The sequence below is a fragment of the Phyllostomus hastatus genome, unplaced genomic scaffold (genome assembly GCF_019186645.2).
Source record: "Phyllostomus hastatus isolate PE091 unplaced genomic scaffold, TTU_PhHast_1.1 phas_contig_40, whole genome shotgun sequence".
Classification (NCBI taxonomy): Eukaryota; Metazoa; Chordata; class Mammalia; order Chiroptera; family Phyllostomidae; genus Phyllostomus; species Phyllostomus hastatus.
The window spans coordinates 82,573,822-82,594,557 of record NW_025333872.1 but is presented as its reverse complement, the minus strand read 5'-3'; the positions used below and the strand labels follow the sequence as shown (position 1 = coordinate 82,594,557).

General features: G+C 38.9%; 1 protein-coding gene across 9 annotated transcripts in view; it reads right to left on the bottom strand.

The window, feature by feature from the left end:
- The window catches only part of ADGRG6 (adhesion G protein-coupled receptor G6), a 132,675-nt gene extending 111,939 nt beyond the window's left edge, over positions 1-20,736 (bottom strand). For all 9 annotated transcript variants that reach the window (XM_045843308.1, XM_045843311.1, XM_045843309.1 and 6 more), the window contains exons 1-2: positions 20,306-20,736; positions 12,620-12,720 (exon numbers count right to left, since the gene is read on the bottom strand). In XM_045843308.1, the coding sequence (XP_045699264.1) occupies positions 12,620-12,720; positions 20,306-20,307 (103 nt within the window). In that variant the 5' untranslated portion in view covers positions 20,308-20,736. The remainder of the gene's footprint in view (positions 1-12,619; positions 12,721-20,305) is intronic.

Sequence of the window (20,736 nt, the reverse complement as noted above, 5' to 3'; positions counted from 1 at the left end):
GAAAACACAAATCATCTCTCCAGTGTAATCACTTCTAACCATCCTCTGCCTGATTTTGCCAGAAACAGAGTCTAAAATAACAGGCAAACAATTTCTACTGTGTGTATTAACTGTCTCCCCCTACTCAGAGCCCACAAGGAACAAAGCTCCAAAGCACACCCAGAAGGTATTTCTGAGCGTGAGTGAACATCTTTGTAAAATTTCATTTTGGAGTCAGCATTTAACTCATGTTACTCATGGATCGAGTTACTCAGAGAGTCGAGTTAGCAGCGGCATTGATATCGAACCAACTTTTCACTTTCATCATTAGTTCGATGCATCAAAAAATTCCTTGATGCGCGGGTATGTGCAGTTCAAGTTTAAATCAAATCCAATACAGATTTAAATTATTTTATAAAAGCATATTTTCCTCTCAAACAATACAGAATCCACTGGCATTTTTAACCTGAAATAGCCTGTAACGTATTTTCTGATTTCATTTCAGACTAAGATTACTAAAATTTTAAAATACTCAGAAGTAACTAAGGTCTTACTTCTGAAAAAATGCAGAGTTCTTCTTGAGAGATAAGCAAAACAAAATGACACACGATCAATTTTATTATTAGATTTCAAATCTAACTTTTTGTTTCCATGTGAACAACAAAATTGGTTTAGTTTAGATACTCTGCCCTCAGAGGTACAAGACAACTGCTCTCACAAAGCCTGTTAAACCATATATCCGAACCACAACAATTAAGTTGTAACCAAAAGCACAAATCTTGACATGTCATATATCTGTGCTTCCCACAAATGGGAGTTTTAAATGTACACTTGCCAGGAACCCCCAGCTCAAAGCTGTTTTCAAACACAGTTATGACAAAGATAGGGGCTGCTGTGCAGTACAGCCAGGCACACACAGTGGACAGACAGCAAAGACAGACCTTTTGGTTTCGCTTCAACCAACCGTTTTGGAATAAATATCCCAACCATTGTCACATAAAAATGTTTAAGACATGATGGGAATAGTAAAAAGGATTCAAAAGGAAAGAAGTAGGAATGGGAAACAGAGCCCCCTGGCAAAATCAGGATGCAAATCTGATTTAAATGAGAAATAAAAAACAAGAAGCGAAATAAGCTCCGAGGAAGTCGGACGCAATGAAAGGAACAACCTGAAGCATTCCTTGATGCAAAAAGTGTATTCTAAGCCCTGGCTGGCGTAGATCAGTGGATTGAGCACAGGCTGCGAACCAAAGTGTCGCAGGTTCGATTCCCAGTCAGGGTACATGCCTGGGTTGCAGGCCATGACCCCCAGCAACCGCACATTGATGTTTCTCTCTCTCTCTCTCTCTCTTTCTCCCTCCCTTCCCTCTCTAAAAGTAAATAAATAAAATCTTTTTTAAAAAAGTGTATTCTATAGGTTGGATGTAAACAGACTAAATTCTGAATCGTCAATCATCTCATTTTCTTAAATTTTTATTTATTTATTTTTTTAAGGTGAAAATTTTTTGTTTGTTTTTATTTATTTTTATTTTTAATAGTTTATCGATTATGCTATTACAGTTGTAGTCCCATTTCCCCCCCTTCACTCCCCTCCACACTGCACACCCCCTCCCACCCACATCCCCCCCCTCGCCCTGCTTTAGTTCACGTCCATGTGTCATACTGCCATTTTGGACCAGCTTTTATCCTAAAACTGTCTATGAAGAAAGTGTTTTCCTGTCCCCTTAATAACAAATATTGCAGCAACTGTGTTCCATCTATTAAATACTTTAAGGTAGAAGTCTTTGGAGAAGTTCAGATACTCAGGAGATCTTTAGAAAACCAAAGCATAATTATTTACACACACACGTTGATACCCCAAAACAGAATCCTCTATTTTTTTAAAGGTGGCAAAGTCATAAATCCAAATGCAGACCACTCTTTCAAGATATTCAGAAATGAAGAGAAAGACAAAAATTTGCCTAGAAGAGTAAAAGCATTGAGGGGAAGGGGACACTTTTTGTTAGTTTTGAAAAGACATTTTTGTTTGTTCTGAGTATGTTTGTAGGCTGAGCAGGGGAAGGTATAAATGAAGATAAAATAATGGGGATAATTGTGGGGAAGATCTCCCAAGAGGAAAGGGGGAATAGCTAAAAAAATGTACAAAATAATTACTTTTTAAATATTTTCAACAAAAATAGTTATTTTTAAGTGTATGTTTTAATAGTGCTGAGATTATTTTGGTACCTTAAAAATGCATTTCCAGCCCTAGCTGGGATGCTCAGTTGGTTGGAGCATTCTCCCGTACATCAAAAGATCGTGGGTTTGATGCTGGTCAGGGCACACAGCTAGGTTGCAGGTTTGATCCCTGACTGGGGTGGCTACAGGAGACAACCAATCAATGTTTCTCTCTCACATCAATGTTTCTCACTCTGTCTCTCTCTTCCCCTCCCTTTCTCTCTTTGCCTTTCTCTCTCTCTAAAACCAATAATAAAAATACATATCCTCAGGTGAGGATTAAATAGTACATAAATAAAATGTGTTTCCAAGAGAAGCTTAGCCCTTGGAATAAGTAAACATATACTATTCTGGTTATTTTATGAAATATCCTCTCTCAAGTAGCTGGTCTTTACCAAAGACAGAAAGGCTGACCCATTAGTTTTTAAAACTCAGCATAATACCGATGCTAAGAATAAATTTCTTCTCTTAAATAATTGAACACCCATGTCTAAATCCTAATTTTGCTTAGCAAAAATACATGCAGTCTCTAATTTCTGTGCTCATTCAATATTTAATGGATGTCCTGCTATTTGGCAGGTACTTGGTAGGGCATTACAAAGGGAGGGAGCAATGAAGTTCCATAAATTCAGGTACTGTGGTTTAACAGAATCACTGGATGCAGGGGTATGACTCAGGAGTGTGTACAATATACCTGGTAGAGATGAGACCCAGAATCAGGAGTTATAAAGATCCTGAAGACATTGTTTATTTAAATTTAGCAGCCTTTGGTCACAACTAAACATGGGTCTGAGCAAGAAAGAGGAGGTCTCAGGGGTACCTGACATTTTATCTTCAGCTTTTCAATATATTTACACATCAATTCTGTTCACCAATGAGACAAGTAAGGCTGCCATTTTTGAGGCAAAATGGTATAACAGAGAAAAAGCACAAACTACAGATTCCATAAACAGAAAAAAAAAACCTGTCACTGAGTTACCTACGACCCTAGGGACGTCCCTCACGTCTGTACCCTTCAGCACACGTTTCTGATGCGCATGTCTTAAACTGAGTCAGACATGTCCATCTCACCTCCTGGGCTGGGATTCCCCATCCGGTCCTGTCAGCATGGTCCTTCCTGACATCCTCCACGGTCTGGCCTCCCGCTTACCTGTCTAACCTCAGTCCTGACTCTCTCCTGCAGAGTTCCTCTGTTCTCATCTGGGAAGCATGCCACACCCTCGCTTACCATCCACCATTGCTTCTGTGACTTTAAGCAAAAGGATGTACAACAAAACCAATTTTACTACTGGCTAATTGATACAAACAAGAGTTAAGTTCCTATGGCATCTCAACACTATAACAAAATGACCTTGAAAGAAATGACATTATGCTTGCTCTATGCATCCTTCCACAAAATCACTGCTGATGTATTTGTGCATTTGCCCCACCTTTTCTGCCTAGATGGCCCATCTCTATTTCCGTTCCCATCTCCCATCCTCTTGCTTTGTATTACCATCAGGGCTGATGCTCTATGGGCACAAACCACTCCCATAGCTGCATTAGATTTTACATCCAATCTGACTGCAGAAAAATCTCTCCAAATGGTCAATGCTAAAGCCACACCATTTGTCAGTTATTTTTTCATCACCCGCACTAGCAGATGCAGTTGAGACATTACCTCCTCCATGAAAATTCTGAGAGCTCTTGTTTATCCCTCGACAGATAACACCTCTGCAGTTCTACCACACACATGCCACAGTGCTTCCTTTCTGTCTCATGTCAGTCATCTGCACACTGAGGCCCACGGTCAGCTCTGCAGAGCCAGGACTTTCAAAGGAGGCTGATATATATATATATATATCATATATATATATGATATCATATATATATATATGAATGAAAAAATCTGATACCCACAATTTTCAAATATTATTATGATATTATTATGACATAGCCTCAGCTTTTAAATGTGTCTAAGTGTACAATACTAACTCAATGTTCTTTGTAATTCCTTTGGGACTATAAGGTTCTCACAAATGTTTACCTTACTTATTAATACTATTGGGGAAAGGAAAAAGGCTTTGATTAAGGATACCTCACCCTCAGATCTGCTAGACTTACCCTGCTAAGGAAAATCCAAAGTCACAGAAGGAAGCTGGGAAAGTGATTTGATTCATTCACTGAACATTTACTGAAAACCTCTTCCATGTCAGCACAATCACAGTCAGCACTGTGCTTGTAAACGGACACCACCTTAAATACAAGAAAAGGCTGCATCGTATAATGCTATGTGTCAATTATACCTCAATTTTTAAAAAATGAAATGAAAATTTAGAGAAAAAAGTTTTCTGAAATAGTTACTAAAAGACACAGACCTCTGTAGTGTGTGTGTGTGTGTGTGCATGTGTGTGTGTGTGTGAGACATGTAAGCAAGTCAGATGATGAGAAATAATGAGAGTCTTAACCAAACACCAAGGAAAGTATCAGGGTGTGTGGCACTGGGAGGAAAAAGCCCTGTGTCAACATAGCAAAGGTTCTGAGAGAAGAAGCAACCTTAATGTTTATTGAAATACTTGTACCTCAGCAGTAGTGTAACAGTAGTTGTGGTCATGAACTTCCTACACATGACAGATTCTCAGGTTACCATTCTAAAGAGAGAGAGGGGGCTGTCAGTCTCAGTAAAAAGCTAATCCTGACCTCTGAGGAGGCAGCCGGGACACACTGGTGTGCACAGTCTGTGTAAGACAGTGCAGGAAGGGGCGGCGGCCACATTCCACCAGGCCTTAGTAAGTGTACTTCTCTCTTGAAAAACCCCACACGGAAGCAAAGTATCTCTTAAAGTCCAGGTTTTTGCCCTCTGCTACCCTTACTGAAGCCACTAAAATCACTATGACCAGAAAACTCTAATCCTCTGCCTTGAAATTGTGTTCCATAAAGCCAGTAACCTAGCAAAACCGTTACTTACACTCATGAGGGGCCAGTGTGAATTGTTTTTATGCCACATTTCTGTGCATATGTTTAAAGGAAAAAAATAAATGAAGGTAGGAACTGTGGATGTGTTTCAAAGCAGTGATTAACATTCTCAGAGTGTTTTTTTTCTGATCTGCATTTTATTTTAACAATATTCTTTAAAGCTTTGACCAGGTAAAAAATCTTCTAAAAAGATCCTTCTGTTTGGGGATTTGGAAAAATTATGAGTATTAGTTCATTCTTGTTGCTTTGCTCAGATCAGTAAGTGATTAGTGTAATTTTAAAAACAAAGAGAAAAAAATCTGAATTTTAAGAGCATTGACACCACCCATTACCTGGGCTCCAGTGTGAACACACTGTAGCAGAATATATTAGCAAAAGACTTCTTTTCTGACTCTTCATAGCTGACTTACTGAAGAAAATTTTGTAATTTTTTAAAAAAGTTTATCATTTTAAACCCCAAGTGTAGGATGAAGCTGGTTTGGGAATGACTGTACACTAAGATGTGCTGACATGCAATCATCGTAATTCAAACTATTTTCCAGAGAAGGGAGCTTATCTAAAGGTATTAACGGGCCATTTTTTTACATTTTTAAAATCAAGATGATTAGTCCTTCACATAGAAATATGGTGGCAACCTAATTCCCCTGGGACCACTGTACTCCCCTTCTGAGACTTTGCTGTTGTTTTGGGATGTGGTGGAAAGGGATCATCTGGACGGTGGCAGCCGCCGCCCACACGTTGACAAATAACCTTGCGTTCTTCTCAGGTGTCTGATCACCCAGCTCAGTGAAGGAGCAAGAATGATTTTAATACTGGGCCTTCTTGCTTATGGCGCCATTGATACATTTTCTTCTCTCACCTCCATACTGTCCTCCCCTGCTGCTCCACCCTGTGAAATACATTCACTCATTAAATCTAAAATAAGTTCCTGTTTCCGTTTTGGGCTCTTTTCCATTTTGTTCTTTTCCACATTCTTTACTTACTGAACACTACGATGTTGTAATCTTAGTAGGAATGGTGACAAAGAGCAGGCATTCTACTTGCTGAAAATAAAAGAAAAATTCCTTAAGGAATTATTAATTTGGAAATGGCAGAAAATTTTGTACCTGCCAAAGTCTAGAGCTCCTCAGGGTTATCTTGTCCAGGAAAGTTACCAGGCCAATCTCTAAGTCAGTATAAAAATTCCCTGCTCAAGTTGAAAGAAAAGGCACAGAGAAGAAACTTTAAGGTAAAACTTTTTAGGTAAGAGAAATGCAATATGACATTCTGCATATACAAAAAACAGATTACCTAACACATACACACACGCTTACTCTATGATTTAACAGTAGGCTGAGGAAGCCTTCGGGATTTTTAGTCAAATTCCTCTTCATTTTTGAGATTCCTTTTTCATGTCCTGAGTCCAGTGATGAGGAGGAATTTGAAGGACAGCTGTTCTGTGTTTTGGCAACCAATAACTAGGAGTGTTGTTTGGATCTTGAAGCATGGACTCGATCATCCTTTCTGCTTTTTCAGGTACTTGGAACAAGTCTGTTACTCCCAAGTGACCACTTTTCAAATATCTAGAGACCACTGTCTTATTCCTGCTGACTTCACTACTCCAAAGCAAATATGCCGTTTCTCTCATTTATTTTTACTCAGCAGCATTTTTGCTCTTAAAAAGAAAAACAAGTGTTTACACACAAGCAAAAAGGTTGTGGCTGATGCAAAGGACATGCATCAGCCAGCCCGCCCGCCCGCAGAGGTTTCACATGACAGGTGGAGATGGACAGGCCCTGGGACATTCCTCAGATAGCTCGAGGCCGAGCGTCCGGCGGATCCACCTGCCGAGACCCATGCGGCTGTGACTTCCTTACAGCCTGACCGCCACCCTGGAGGTGAGGGTGCCCTGGCCAGTGAGAAGCAGGACTCTCTGCTGACTTCCTCTCTTCCTGTCCCCATGGGAGGGCATCAGCTTCAGCCGTCCCCCCATCATACTGCTCAGTCACTGGAAAGTGACTAAGTCACCCCCAATCCACTTTCATGTAATTGAGTTGATGACACCAGTGCAGGATTTCATATTTACCTACAGCAAATCCAGGTCCTCTCAAAGGGATATGAAGAGATTTATCGAGGAAGACACCCCCAAAAAATGTCTGCATGCAACTTTCTAGGGTTTGTTTATTCAGTCACATGGGCTCATCCAAGCTCAAGTGCAGGATGGAGTGACAGCCCTGCAGCTAGAAGCTTCACACAGTATGTGTGATTTCAAGCACTGGGACCCTGACTGAAAAAAAGCATTATATTTTACAATTTTCTGTTAGTCAATTGTTAATTCTGGCTCTTTTTCACTTGACAAGAATAGTTTGCATAATTATATCTTATTTTTGACCTTTCAGATACATTTCTTTAGTCATTTTAACCACATATTAAAATTAAAATGGCTTAAAAAACTGCTGGATTTATAAAGGGATAATTTTTCATGCATTTGAAATCCTTTCCATCAAATACAAACGTGTGTGTAAAGTGACATGTCTAACAATGCAGACTGCTACATAATTGATACCACAGAGTCACTGATCATTCTGTAGCAGAGAAAAACAAACACACAAACAAAAAGAAACACAAGATTCCTTTTGCCTGGTCACTTGCCTTCCAGAACTGTGCGGTGCTCTGGGCCAGAAAGCTCACAATTCGAGCCAGATTGTACTTTTAGAAACATCTCCCCTTTTGGTTCTGTATCAGAGATACGAGAATAACACTGAGCCTTGAGCTAATCTGCTGATACCATCACTTTTCAGGAGAGCAGGGAGGTGCCTCCCCGCAGTGCCCATGACTGAGGTTATCTGTGTGGAAACAGGCCCCTGGTTGCTTAGGGATTCGTTGGCTCCTGCCCGCGAGTTTCCCACTCCACTCGAAGCCATAACCTCTGTCTACTGGGGACTCATCATTCATCCTCAGAGTCACGGAGCATCGTGCTACATAAAAAGAGCTGATTATTTGAAACACCTTTCAGACATTCTCATCAAGTGAAGAGCCAGAGCAATGGTTCAGTGACTAACCGAAAAGTATGATATCCATACCCTTCACCAGTCCCTCTGGTTGTGTTTTGGGTGTAGCTCCTTTTGTTTTTAAACCAAAGAATTTTGTGGTTTTCTTTGCAGGGGAGGGGGTTCCAAAGTACTAGAGTAACATATAGTGATTGTAACAAGGCAAATAATTCATAGTTGTGTCAAGTCCCATGGACTTTCTTCTTCTCACTCCAACCCTGAGGTACCTGCCCCATTCAATGACCCCGAGATAACCCATTTTAAAGCCTCTTGTGTATCATTCCATGCTTTATTAATAGGTTTATACAGTCTTATTCAAGAACATAGATATGCATAACATATCCCAGGTTTGTAATACAAACTTACAAATCTAGGATAATCTCATATGGTTCTGCAATTTGCTTTATAATTTAACATTATCATAAACAACTTTCCAAGCTAATATACACTACATTGTTTTTTTAATTTTTATTTTTCTCAATATCTACAATTTCTTTTTTAAATTTTTATTTTATTTAAGATTTTATTTATTTATTTTTAGAGAGGGGAAGAGAGGAAGAAAGAGAGGGAGAGAAACATCAATGTGTGGTTGCCTCTCACGTGGTCCCCACTGGGGACCTGGTGTGCAACCTAGGCATGTACTTTGACTGGGAATCGAACCTTCGACCTTTGGATCACAGCCCTTGCTCAATCCACTGAGCTACGCCAGCCAGGTCCTGACTACATTGTTTTGAATGACTGCACAGTAATGTCACGCTATTAATGTAAAAAAAATATATATATAAGCATTTCCTTGTTGGTGAACAGAGTGTTTATCAATTGCTTGCTATTACAATGTTACAGTTAAAATACTAGCTTATATTTTCATATATATATAATGTTGTTTTTTTTTACTTTTACAAGACAGATGCTTACATGTGAGAATGGTGTCAAAGAGAATGCACATTCTTACTCTTTAAAAAATGCTGCCCAGTTACTTCACCAAGTGACGGAACCAACAGTTAGCATGTGCCTTTTCCTCAGCATCGTTGATAATACTGGATTTTGTCAACCTTTCTAAATACTGACAGGCCAGCGGGTAAAAAACAATCAGGTTTTGTAATTTGCACTTCCATGGGACCAGCTGAAATATTCAGCTGTTCTTTTATTGTAGCTCTTGTTAAAAGTTACATTCATCACTTGGCAACAGATAAGGCATTCTTTTTCTACATTTCTTTTTAAAATCCTGAAGGACACAAACCTTGTATGTTATTTGCTTTGTAAATGCCCCATGAAAGCATAAGTGTTAACTTACCTACTAGAAGAGTTGACTCTGCCATTTCTGTTATACGAATTAAACTACGGATATTCTCCGAATTAAAAAACAAGATTCTATTTTTTAATCATCTGAACTAATTGTCAATCTTAGCAACCAAAAAAAGATTTTGCCAACCCTCCCACCTAGCTATCAAAGTCAAAATAACAAAATATTATCAAGAGAGCAACCAAAATCTGCAGACTATCACTAAAGGATAATATGACACTGATAATACAACACTCCTTTGAATTGGGATACAGGAAGGTTTATCTGAGGTGATACTAACTAAGATCTGAGTATCAAAAAAGAACAGGTATGTGTAGATTCGGGAGAAGAGGGTACTAGAAGGCAGGATTAAGGAACAGAAAGGCCAACGTGTCTAGAAAATAGTGAGGGCATGAGAGAATAGCAGGATGGTAGGATGGATTGTAATGACTGAAAGTGAAGCAGTTAAGAGGTAGGAAACAAGAATCTTGTTTACACATGTGAAGTTTGAAGCCTATTATATATTGAAGTGTAGATGAGGTTAAGCAACCCAAGAGGTGGCTCCAGAGTCCAGGGAGGGGCCAGGATTAGTTAGCCATATGGATTTACCACACTTTGACATCAAGGTATCATTTAAAGCCAGTAGACTCAGTAAGACCACCTAGGGGTCATCTGGAGAAGTGAAAAAAGTCAGAGTGCACGTATAGAGATATACCGTCACAGTTAAGCACTAAATGTTCTTGAAAATACAGTGGTGTTACACTATGATTTAAAGATAGAACTTTGAAAATTAGATATATCTAAAGTTTTAATATGCAATATGTTAACTGTGCTGAGTTACTTATAAGGCAAAAGATTTATATTAAAACTTAAATAAAGACCCCTAAAGATATTTTTTTGAGTTCAGATATTCATGTGAGGTGGTGGCATTTTAAGTAAATCATGTTTACAGATATATGGATACAAAACTGTCTGGCTTCATCAGTAAACTTAGTAACTAGCTGCCACAAAGCCTTATTTCCTGGTGTACACAAAGTGTTGGGTAATGAAAGAAATTGTTAAGGTTTATTGTGTGAGACAGTAACTTAAAAACATTTTGATCCCTATGACCTTGAGAATGAAGGCCTCCATCAATGTAGCACACTTGGTGCTTTCTCTTGCCTCTCGTCCTAGTCCCAGCACAGTTGCCTCTTTTGAGTAGTCTAAAATACGAGGGGGGACCCAAAACAACCGGAATTATCTTCTGGAGGGCGGGCCCCTTCTATTACAGGCTTCCCCCCACTAAGTGAGTGTTCTAGGAGCCCATCTGGATCAGTGTACTAGCTGGTATCACCCATTTCACGATGGGTGATTTACCAGTGCATCTGCCCATACTGTGCTGAGTGTTCAGCAGTTTTTGACCAAAAACGGCATGAAACCCTTGTCCCACCCACCTTATTCACCTGGATGAAAAAAGTGCTCAAAGGGAAACTTTTTTTTTATTTGGAACAGGGGAAACAAAAAAATGGCAGAAGCATTAAGGGGCATCAAAATCGATCAGTTCAAAAACTGTTTTGAGCAGTGGAAAAAAGTCTCAATAGGTGTATTGCATCACATGGAGAGTACTTTGAAGGTGAATGAAGTTTAAACATGTAAGGATAAATACACAATTTTTATAAATAAATTCCATTTTGGGGGATCCCCCTTCATGTGTCTTTTACTTCATGTATTCAAATGATGAAAAACGATGAATAGGAATATATTAAGATGTTGACATCTAAAATTTAAAAATCCCAATTTAAAGTTTTAAGAGAACTTACAAATTTACAAAAGTCATGACCTCACAAAATGAAACTAAACAGACTGCAACTAATTTTAATCTCCTAACTTATCTAACATCATGGAACTGGTTCTCTGAGTATCAATTTTGAAAGTTAAGAAATTCTTCAACACTGTACAACCAAAAGATCCAATGTATATGTAATTTTCAGATCCTTTACTAAGTTTGTTTCCTCTAATTACCTTTTCTGGTAATAAATGTAATAGAGAGAATGACTTTATAATGAAATTGAAACAAATACACAAAGAAACGCACTCAAAGATCAGTTTTGTTTTGAAGTCATTAAACAAGGGCCAGGGATTTTCCAAACAAGTAGCTGAAACTCTTAAAATTACCTAATGGCTTGGAAAAACAGTATTTATATAGTGAACATGAGTTACATTTCTTGATCCATAAATAACCAATTTTAGTGGATAATCTATTACCATGATTCATTAAATGTATAATTTATAATAACAGAGAGATATTTTATAAATATGGAAAGTATGAAATATTGGTTAAATTCCAAGTAATAAATTCATAAGACTTCATGAGTAATGATTTCATTCTAAAGGAAAATATACATTGGATAAAGCAATAAAAAATTAGTAAAATAAAATGAACTTGAGAGAAATGCAGTTTTCTAAGTAACAAAATCATTTAAATGAAAAAACAGTTTACTTTTCTGAACATCACTTACATTCCTCAGGTTCTGATTGGCTTATTCATATAATTTGCTGTTTATGGAAAATTTAGCTTTCAACAAAGCGAAAAGAATCTCAAATTTCAGGAAAACAATGGTAATTGCAAAAATTAAATATTTTAATTCCAAAAATAATGCAATTAAAGTTAACTATTTTATATCATTTTAAACTTCATAGTCAAAAAACTTAACTTCAAATCCTTGTCTCATACATGGCAATGAAATCCAGATGAATAAAAATAGCAAAGTCTGTACTTTACTTTCTATAAATAGGTAAATACAAACTTGAAAATAGAAAAATGAAGCACTGCATATTTATTCAATGGTAGAAGAACAGCTAGTACATTTTTAATGCTAGACATGTAGCTATCTCATCACTCAACATGAGCTAGATAAATAAATGAAGCTAAAAGAAAATGCAGTGGAGATTAGAAAAATACACTCATTAGAAAGTAAAACAATGATCAGAGTGATAGTATTCACATGGAATTCAGAGAGGAAGGAGAAGCCATGGACAGAAAAAGCCACTGAGGGCAGAAACAGAAAAGAATGACCACAAATAAAGTTGCGCTTACTTAAACACACAGCACGCCTAATCGGAAGACAGTGCAATCATTATTAAATCGAGGGCTTCAAAGAGAAAAAGTCTTACTTACCTGAGCGAGGAACACAGACAACAGAGAAAGCAAGTAAGAACAAGAGGGGACCTGGCTTCCACTTCCAGCGGCAACTCCACATGCGGCCCGAGGGGAACATCCTGCAGGGGAGGAAGGCGGCCATCAGGACACTCGGAATTCAGTAGAGCATTAGGACAGCAGCGGTCAACGCACAGGTTCGCAGCGGGATGCAGAAAACAGAAGCCTATCACCGTCTTGCTTCTAAATAAAGATAATAAACTAATCACCCCTTTTAGACTGATCAGATGAAAGAAAAAAATCTATTTATTTTACTTGCCACCTGGTGGCACCTACCTTATCAGAGGAATTATAATAGGTGATCTCTGCATGAAGGTAGGGAAATATTCATGTAATTCGAGAAGAAAATTATTTTTTAAAATAAAGCAATTTCAGCTTCAGAGTTCAACATCACCAGTCACATGTCTGTCTGGGTGACAAGAGGATAATTATATCAACATCTTGAATAATCTCCCAGAAATTTAGACTTTATGGAAAATTTTCATTATATAATGTCTGCCGCTTTACAAATGGAGATAATTAAAATTAAATTAAATTGCCCTCAGAATGAAGCACTGAAGCATTAACATCCTACAAGATTAACTTCTTTATCTAGTTATCAATGTTTTTATATGGCTAATAAACACCAAATATTATAGAAAGTAGTAAATGATATTAGATGGAGGAGTGGTGCTTTGACAACTCTCAAATAATTATCTGTATAACTAACAGTCTTGTCTTTAAACTCAAACTTATGCTTATTAATGGTTTAACCAGGGATAGCCATATTATCTTGGTTCGAAACCATGGCTTGATGTCTTTCATCGACTGGGCTCACAAGAGGCAGGCCGGTGAAGGAGGCAGCCAGTATACAAGCCAGTCACCAAAAGGGACCCTAAATGGACTGACTGGTGACAAGGAAGTCGTGAAGCTGGAGGCTAGAGAAGTAGCAGTCAGAAATTTCCAGATCTTAAATCCCCAAAATGAGTTAGTTACTTCGGTTATAAGTGGTAATTGAGAATCACTTTACTTCTAAAAAGAGGGACAACTAATGAGATACTTTAGGATCACAGTAGAGTTGAGCCTTGAACAACCCAGGAGTTGGGGTGCTGCTTACCGTGCAGTCAAAAAGCCGTGCCTAATGTATGACTCTCAAAAAACCGAACTACAACTGTCTTTTAGTATCCATCAGGGAGTGGTTCCAGGACCCCACGAGGATACCAAAACCAGAGATGCTCAATTTCCCTGTAGAAACTGGTGTGGAACCATGCCTACAGTCAGCCTTCTGCATCCTCGGATTCCCAACCTCACACCGAAACTACTGTTTTTGATCTGTAGTTCGTGAATCCTCAGATGGGAAACACGGGATGCGAAGGACCAACTGCAGATATTTATGTCCTGCCCCCACCCCCAAAATATCAGCATACATGTGTACCAGAGCAGTTCAAACCCACGTTGTTCAAGGGCCAACTAATACTTTCTTTACTGTAAGCTGGCTCATCTGGAGTAAAATATATGATACTAAACAGAATACCAGAAAAGTGAGAAGAGAAATACTCAAGTAAAAACAGACATCAAATGATTCCTGCACTTGCCTGAAGCCTGCACTTTCAATCTGTGTGTTACTGTTAGAGACCACCTAAGTAGCCAAGAGAATGTACCCTAGAGTCAAACTGACCTGGGTTTGCTACTTATAAACCATGTAATCCTTGGGAAATTTACTCGACCACCTTGTACTTCCTATTTTTCACCTGTAAATTAGGAACAGCAATGGAATCTAGTCCATGGAGTTACTGAATGATTAAATCAGACTATGTCTTTTAAGAACAGTGACTGACACCCAGTAAGCCCTCAGTAAATATTAGTTATTATTATCATTACCATCAATCCAGGCATTCTAATGTAAGTGTGGTTATTCTGTCAACAGTAAAAAAAAAAAAAGACTTAAACAAGAATGGACAATAGGATTAATGGCATAAACCAACACCAATGAACTGACTTTGCGGCCACTCCTGGGGTCGCCTGGGAACAGAAATATAATAAATTAATCATTTGGCCATGAATACAAAAATTTCAAGTAGTGTCTAATATTTATACCATGTTTTTATGTTCACCAAACTACAAGTTCCAGCATCATGCAGTTCAAGTACAAATTCTCAATTAAGGAAAGTTTCAGGTGTGAAGATATTTTTTTGTATGAAAGGTATGCTTTCTAATATATCCACCCCAAATATTTCAAATGAAGAGCAGTATTACTGCTTATGACGAGCAATCTGATACAGCAAGTCCTCATCATGATAATGGATGTGAACTTGGGAACAGCACAGAGTGATGTCCTGGAGCCTCTATCAACTGTGTGGTTTGGGAGGCAGAACTCTGAGCTTATTTCCTCTTCTGCAGATAGAACATTATCCACCAAAAAGAACTAGAGATAGCATTGCATGGCACTTAGTAAGGGCTTTAAAAGAGGTAAATGATATGCTCTGTCACATGAAAAGCTGACTCATTTGGATGACTGTGTCCATTTCCCATTGATGCTGGAAGAATGAGGTGTTCCCCATTCATGCCGACGATGACTGAGTGTGCTCATAAAACAGAAGCACAATTATACATGCAAGAGTGGTGGTTGGGGTTGGGGGAGGGAAACAACTGGGCTTCAACATCAATAAAAAAATGAAATACATTTTAAGAAGTTTGAGTATATCTAAGAGCATGTCTAATAGAATATGCTATTCTTTTCACTCTGGAAGGGCCAACAATGAAGCCTAACCTCTTCATCTCACAGAGGAAGCAACCGAAGCCCCGAGAAATGAAGGAGCAGAGCAAACAAACCTGGCTTGCCAGCCTTACAGATATTGACAGAAGGATGATCAGCCCAAGAGAACACTGAGTTTCTTCATCCCTGTGGCAGGAAACAGTCTTCCTCTATCAATAAGTGACTCACGGCTCCCTTTTAGGTCCACATGCTCTCTCAACAGTGTTCCGTGAGTTGCATTCATTAGCTTGGCAACACTCAATACCATTTGTTTCATGGGCTCACACACCTTTCTTCAACTATAAGAGGTTCTGACATTTATGGATTCCATATCCAAACCCGAAGCTGTTTTACAAAAGCTGCCTGCAATCCCATCGGACAACTGGGGGCTTGATGCATTCCAGTTCTGAAGACTCGATTGTTTTGCACAGAAAATGGATGCAGGACAGGGCAAGCACTTGTAACCCAACATAAACCATGTGACACGCCAACTTTTGTCCACTTTACTGTTTACTGAAGGACAGAAACAAATAAATTAAGAATAGAACAGAGGAAGGAAAGCACTGTGTGTCTTTCTCAGGGGATCACTCAGCAAAGACACATGCCTGAGATTTAAACAACTTTCTCACAAGAGTGGAAAATCCTGAGCAGGGTTACTAGGGTTCCAAATAAGAACTACAAAAAAAAATCAGAGTACAATCTTGTGCCACTTGGGTTGCGGCCTCCAAGTTCTATTGAAGAGAGCAAGAATATTTTTTAGTAAGAGAGTCACCAACTTTATAATCTGAAAAGAATCTAACAGTTATACAATAAAACCTATCACCTATCACCTATCAGGTGAAAGAATGATGATGCTAAGCCACTTGCCCAGGAGCATATAATCAGTGGTGACAGAGCAAAAAGACCCCCCACAACCCTCTGTCACCTGGTCCCCAACTCACCTGTCTGTTTCAGAAACTAGCTACCGTGATTGCAAACTTGCTTCTCCTTTTCCATCTGTATAGGCTGCAAAACACAATATGCTTGAGTCCTGTCTCAGGAAGCTTGAACACTTCGCCCTTTTATAGGAATTCTTTTAAATGTAAGTTTAACCCTTTGTGGATATGATTTAATCCATATGCATCACTGAAATAATCTAAAAAAACCCCACTAGCTCCCTTAAACATCACAGTTGAAAGAAAAAGTAGTGAAGCAATTCTGAAGTTAGTGGAGAAATTGATATGCTAATCATTCCAATAACACCAGCAATAATTAGAATTAACTTCATTCTTCACATCCCAACTGTATTTCCACGGCAACCCCCATCACAAAGGGGCATGAGGAGTGGCACAGAGCGTACCTTAAATCTTTCACAGTGAAAATAATGGGAATCTGGTTTATTCAGGTCTGCTCATAACTGTATTTCTTCTTCTAGATAAAGATCATGTTCCTGAGCCTAAGCAAAGAATGGAAAGGTAAAGTGATATTCTATTACTCAAATTCTTTCATTAAGTTGGGATCACCTTGCTTCAAAAGGTGGCAAGTTTTACTCTTTAAATCTGCACAAATCTTGACCCTTACTTGAGCTGTAACATGTGTAACTGGCTTGTACCACAGGTGAAATTAAATGGAAACCTTGAGAAATACACACACACACACACACACACACACACACGAGTACATGTAGTTGTGATATTATGCTAGAGTTTTGTGAAATGTTACCAACAGGAGAAACTGGATAAAGGGTGCTTAAGGTCTCTCTGTATTATTTCTCACAGGTGCCTGTGAATCTATAAATATCTCCATAAAAGTTTTAGTGAAAAAAGTAAACCTTAAATCCCTGATTATGTAACTTACTCTCATGTGTTTCAGGAAAAAATTAGTGTGGGTATGTGTGTGTATACAGTGTGGAGGGAAGAAGAAAGGAAGGAAAATGATAAATGAATGATGAAAATATTTATAAGAAGTGATTCTGTATGAGAGCATACAGCTCTTCTCTGTACTGTTCTTGCAACTTTTCTGTAGGTTTAAAATTATTTCTAAATAAAGTTAAATACACATATGCATTTACACTGAAGTGTATGAATGTTTATCGCATGACACACTCCACTGTTAGGCATTATTGTTTTAATCATTGCCAGCTTGAGAGAAGTAGTGTCCCATTTGGATTTCCTTTATTTGGATTGGCACGTTCAAGTTATTTGTTGGTGTTTTATTACAATGTAAATGTTGTTCTTACTGATTTGTGATTTACCAATTCTATACTAAATATGTTAAGCCTTTGTCATTTTTGCTATAAATGTTTTAAATACAGCAATCTTGACTCCCTTGAGGAAAACTGAATAATTCCACCCTGAGCAATGCTTATAAAAGAAAGTAGGATGATACTCAGGTAGCCCCATTCCAGTTTTGTTGGCATTTTTAGTTACAATTGAAATGTCCTTTAAATGTTATCACCTCAGTATGCATCCAATGTAGATAATGCAATAATGTCATATAATTAGAAACAAAAATGGAAAGATACAAGTTTTTGCCCAAGCATGCCACACACATTGAACAAAGTCTCTTTCTATTTACTCGAAAGTCTAAATAGTCTTTAGAAGCTTTTAATCATCCAATCAGAAATATAAACTCTGGAAGATGCGGGTAGTTAAAAAAAGGGTCAGGTTTAAGGAGGCAGTTTTAAGTGTATTTTTAATATATAAACTGATTCTCTTTCAAATCAGTATTTCCAGAAATTAGAGTTACGTGTCCAGTTAGGCAGTAAAACTACAAGCTTCTAATATTTCCCATAAGCCAAGACACAATGGACTCATTCACCATTCACACTGGAAAAGCACAATGCCATGTAATTTATATAAGCCATAAATGGAACAGTAGCTTCATGCAGCTTGAGACCAATTAATGCAAGTCTTGTTAGACCTGCTAAATTTCTTAGGGTATGAAAAACATGTAGTAACTATAACTTCAAAATATATTTGTAGGTCTGTAATTTCAGAACTTGAGTGTGATAGTATATACTCCTTCCCCACAAGTAGTAGGCAGAGAATATACTTAGTTTGTGTACTTGAATCTATTAAAATTTAAAAGATAATATAGTTTAGGTCCACATTTTAACTTTTTATCAGGAAGCCAGTAGAAATATTTACCTTGGAAAGGCTGGCATTATTTCCATATATTCTAACATACTAATATCTAAAAAGAATCAGATCATCTTAAACCATTCCATATGAATTATAAACAGCCAAATGGAAAAAAAAACAGTTATTATCTGGCAAGAAATGTAACAAATTTCGCCACAAAGCCCAATATAGAACTCAAATCAGGCTACTAAACTCTATATTTTATGTGATTATGTGCTTTCACTCTACAATGACATCACATTTTTAAATCATGTGCAAATTCAAATGAATTAGATAACTTAATTTCACAATCAGGACATTTTTCCATTACCTGTTGATCATTTTCACATCTTTTATTTTAAAATCGCTACATTCATACTTTGTTTTTATGTGTAACATGCTTTTTTCCTCATAAGACCTGCATTACCTGAAAAAGCTGAAAGCGTCTGCTGTCAAAAATCTTACTATATTTTCAGGAAAAACTGAAGTTTAAAACAAACTCACATTCATTAAAAACGTGTCCTCTTTATATGAGAACAACTCTAATATGAGGCGGTTGGCCGTATTCTAAAAAAAAAGGTATGTCCGGCTATCCCTTGAGGATTCCACTGCATAAACTTTAAAACTCACAGGTGCGAAATTACTTCACATGCCATCTTAACAAAAATAAGTGGCTCCTTTCTAAGTACACTGGTCACTAGCAGGAACGGAGTCACAGAATACTAGGCATTACTCTTTTCCCTATTTTAAAAATGTGTACTAGAGGCTTGGGGAAGTAAAGGTGCAAAGGAGGGAAAGACAGAGCCTGAGGGGTATATCCTTTCCCAGGGAGTACCTGGAGGAGGAAATTCAGTTGGAAATAGTGAGGATCCAGTAGTTGGGGGAGGAAGGGTGACTATCAATTTCTAGAAACTCTTGTATATTAGTCAGTGGAAAGGAGAAAAATGTCTACCAGGATGTCTGCCCAAGATTAAATAAAACACCAGAGGTAAAATTACATATTACAAGAAAAAGGAACTTCTGAGTTGGCCACAAAAATAAGCTTGGCCCTTTTGAGAACCTATTTTTTCCATTCTGGAAGGCCAGGCAGTGCTCCGTGGCCCTACTGCAGGGTTGCTCTGTGGCACCTCACCACTCGGATGGCAATTCCATGAAAGTAAACCTATTACTAGGTTTCTCTAATGTTTCCTTTGCTCTACACCCTTCCCCTTATTGCTAATCCTATACGAGTCCCCCCACAGATCCCATCACATAAATGACATATTCCTTAATTACTTTTTATTCTGCAAAGTACAATGAAGAACCTTTTCTGCCCGCTTTTAAAAAATCATTCTAATAACCCGAGGATGCAAGTATAACTTCTACAGTCGCCGGTGACAATGTGTAAAGTCAACAATGTCTCAGCATACCAGTACCTTCCAAGCCTCCAGGTGTTGATCCAGGAGAGCCCTTTCTTGGCTGGGCAAGGCCCCAGGATGGAGGAACCTGGCCTGTTACTCCTTGTTTAATTTGAATCGAAAACACGCTTTGCCCATTCTTGAAGCCCTACCCTTTTTATTATGCTTTACACCGCCCAAAAGTGAGGTTTACCTCTCCCTGAAAAAAAAAAAAAAAAAAGCCACACACAAATGTCACAGCTTCTTCTGGCAATACCAGCTCATTCCTCAGTGCCTGGGGGCAAACTGAAGACAAACCGGTTTATTTTGTCAATATAGTCGAAGTCTTTACAAAATCATTTGGTTGAGGGGGCTGGGGGGAGGGGTTGTACAGGTAAAGGTGTCACGGAATTCTGAGCTGGAAGGTGAGACTTACATGTTGGCATTACTGCGCTGAGTTCCCCAAGTGCCGAACGGTCATCCTCCCCAGTCTTCTCCGGGCTCTGCTGCTCCCAGTTCCCCAAAGGAGACCCCTGGCGCCCGGGCCGAGCGCTGCGGTCCCACCCCCGTTCACGCTCTTTCTGGCCAGTTCCTTGGGGCTCCCCGAAGCCGCTCCTCGCCCGCGCACCGGGCTGCGCAAGGTGGAAGGTCGCGCCGCGGAGTTCAAGTGCGGGTCGCCGCGGCCAGGGGGCGGGCGGGGCGGCAGGTTCCTCCTTACGGAGAAGTTGAAGGAAGTTAGAGCCAGAAGGTGGAGGCAGCTGGTGCTGCGCGTTCCGAGCGGGCGGAGGTGGGAGGGTGGGTGGAGGGGCCAGACTCTGCAGGTCCTCGCCCCCGCCGGACACGGGCGGCACGTGTTCAATCGTTCGC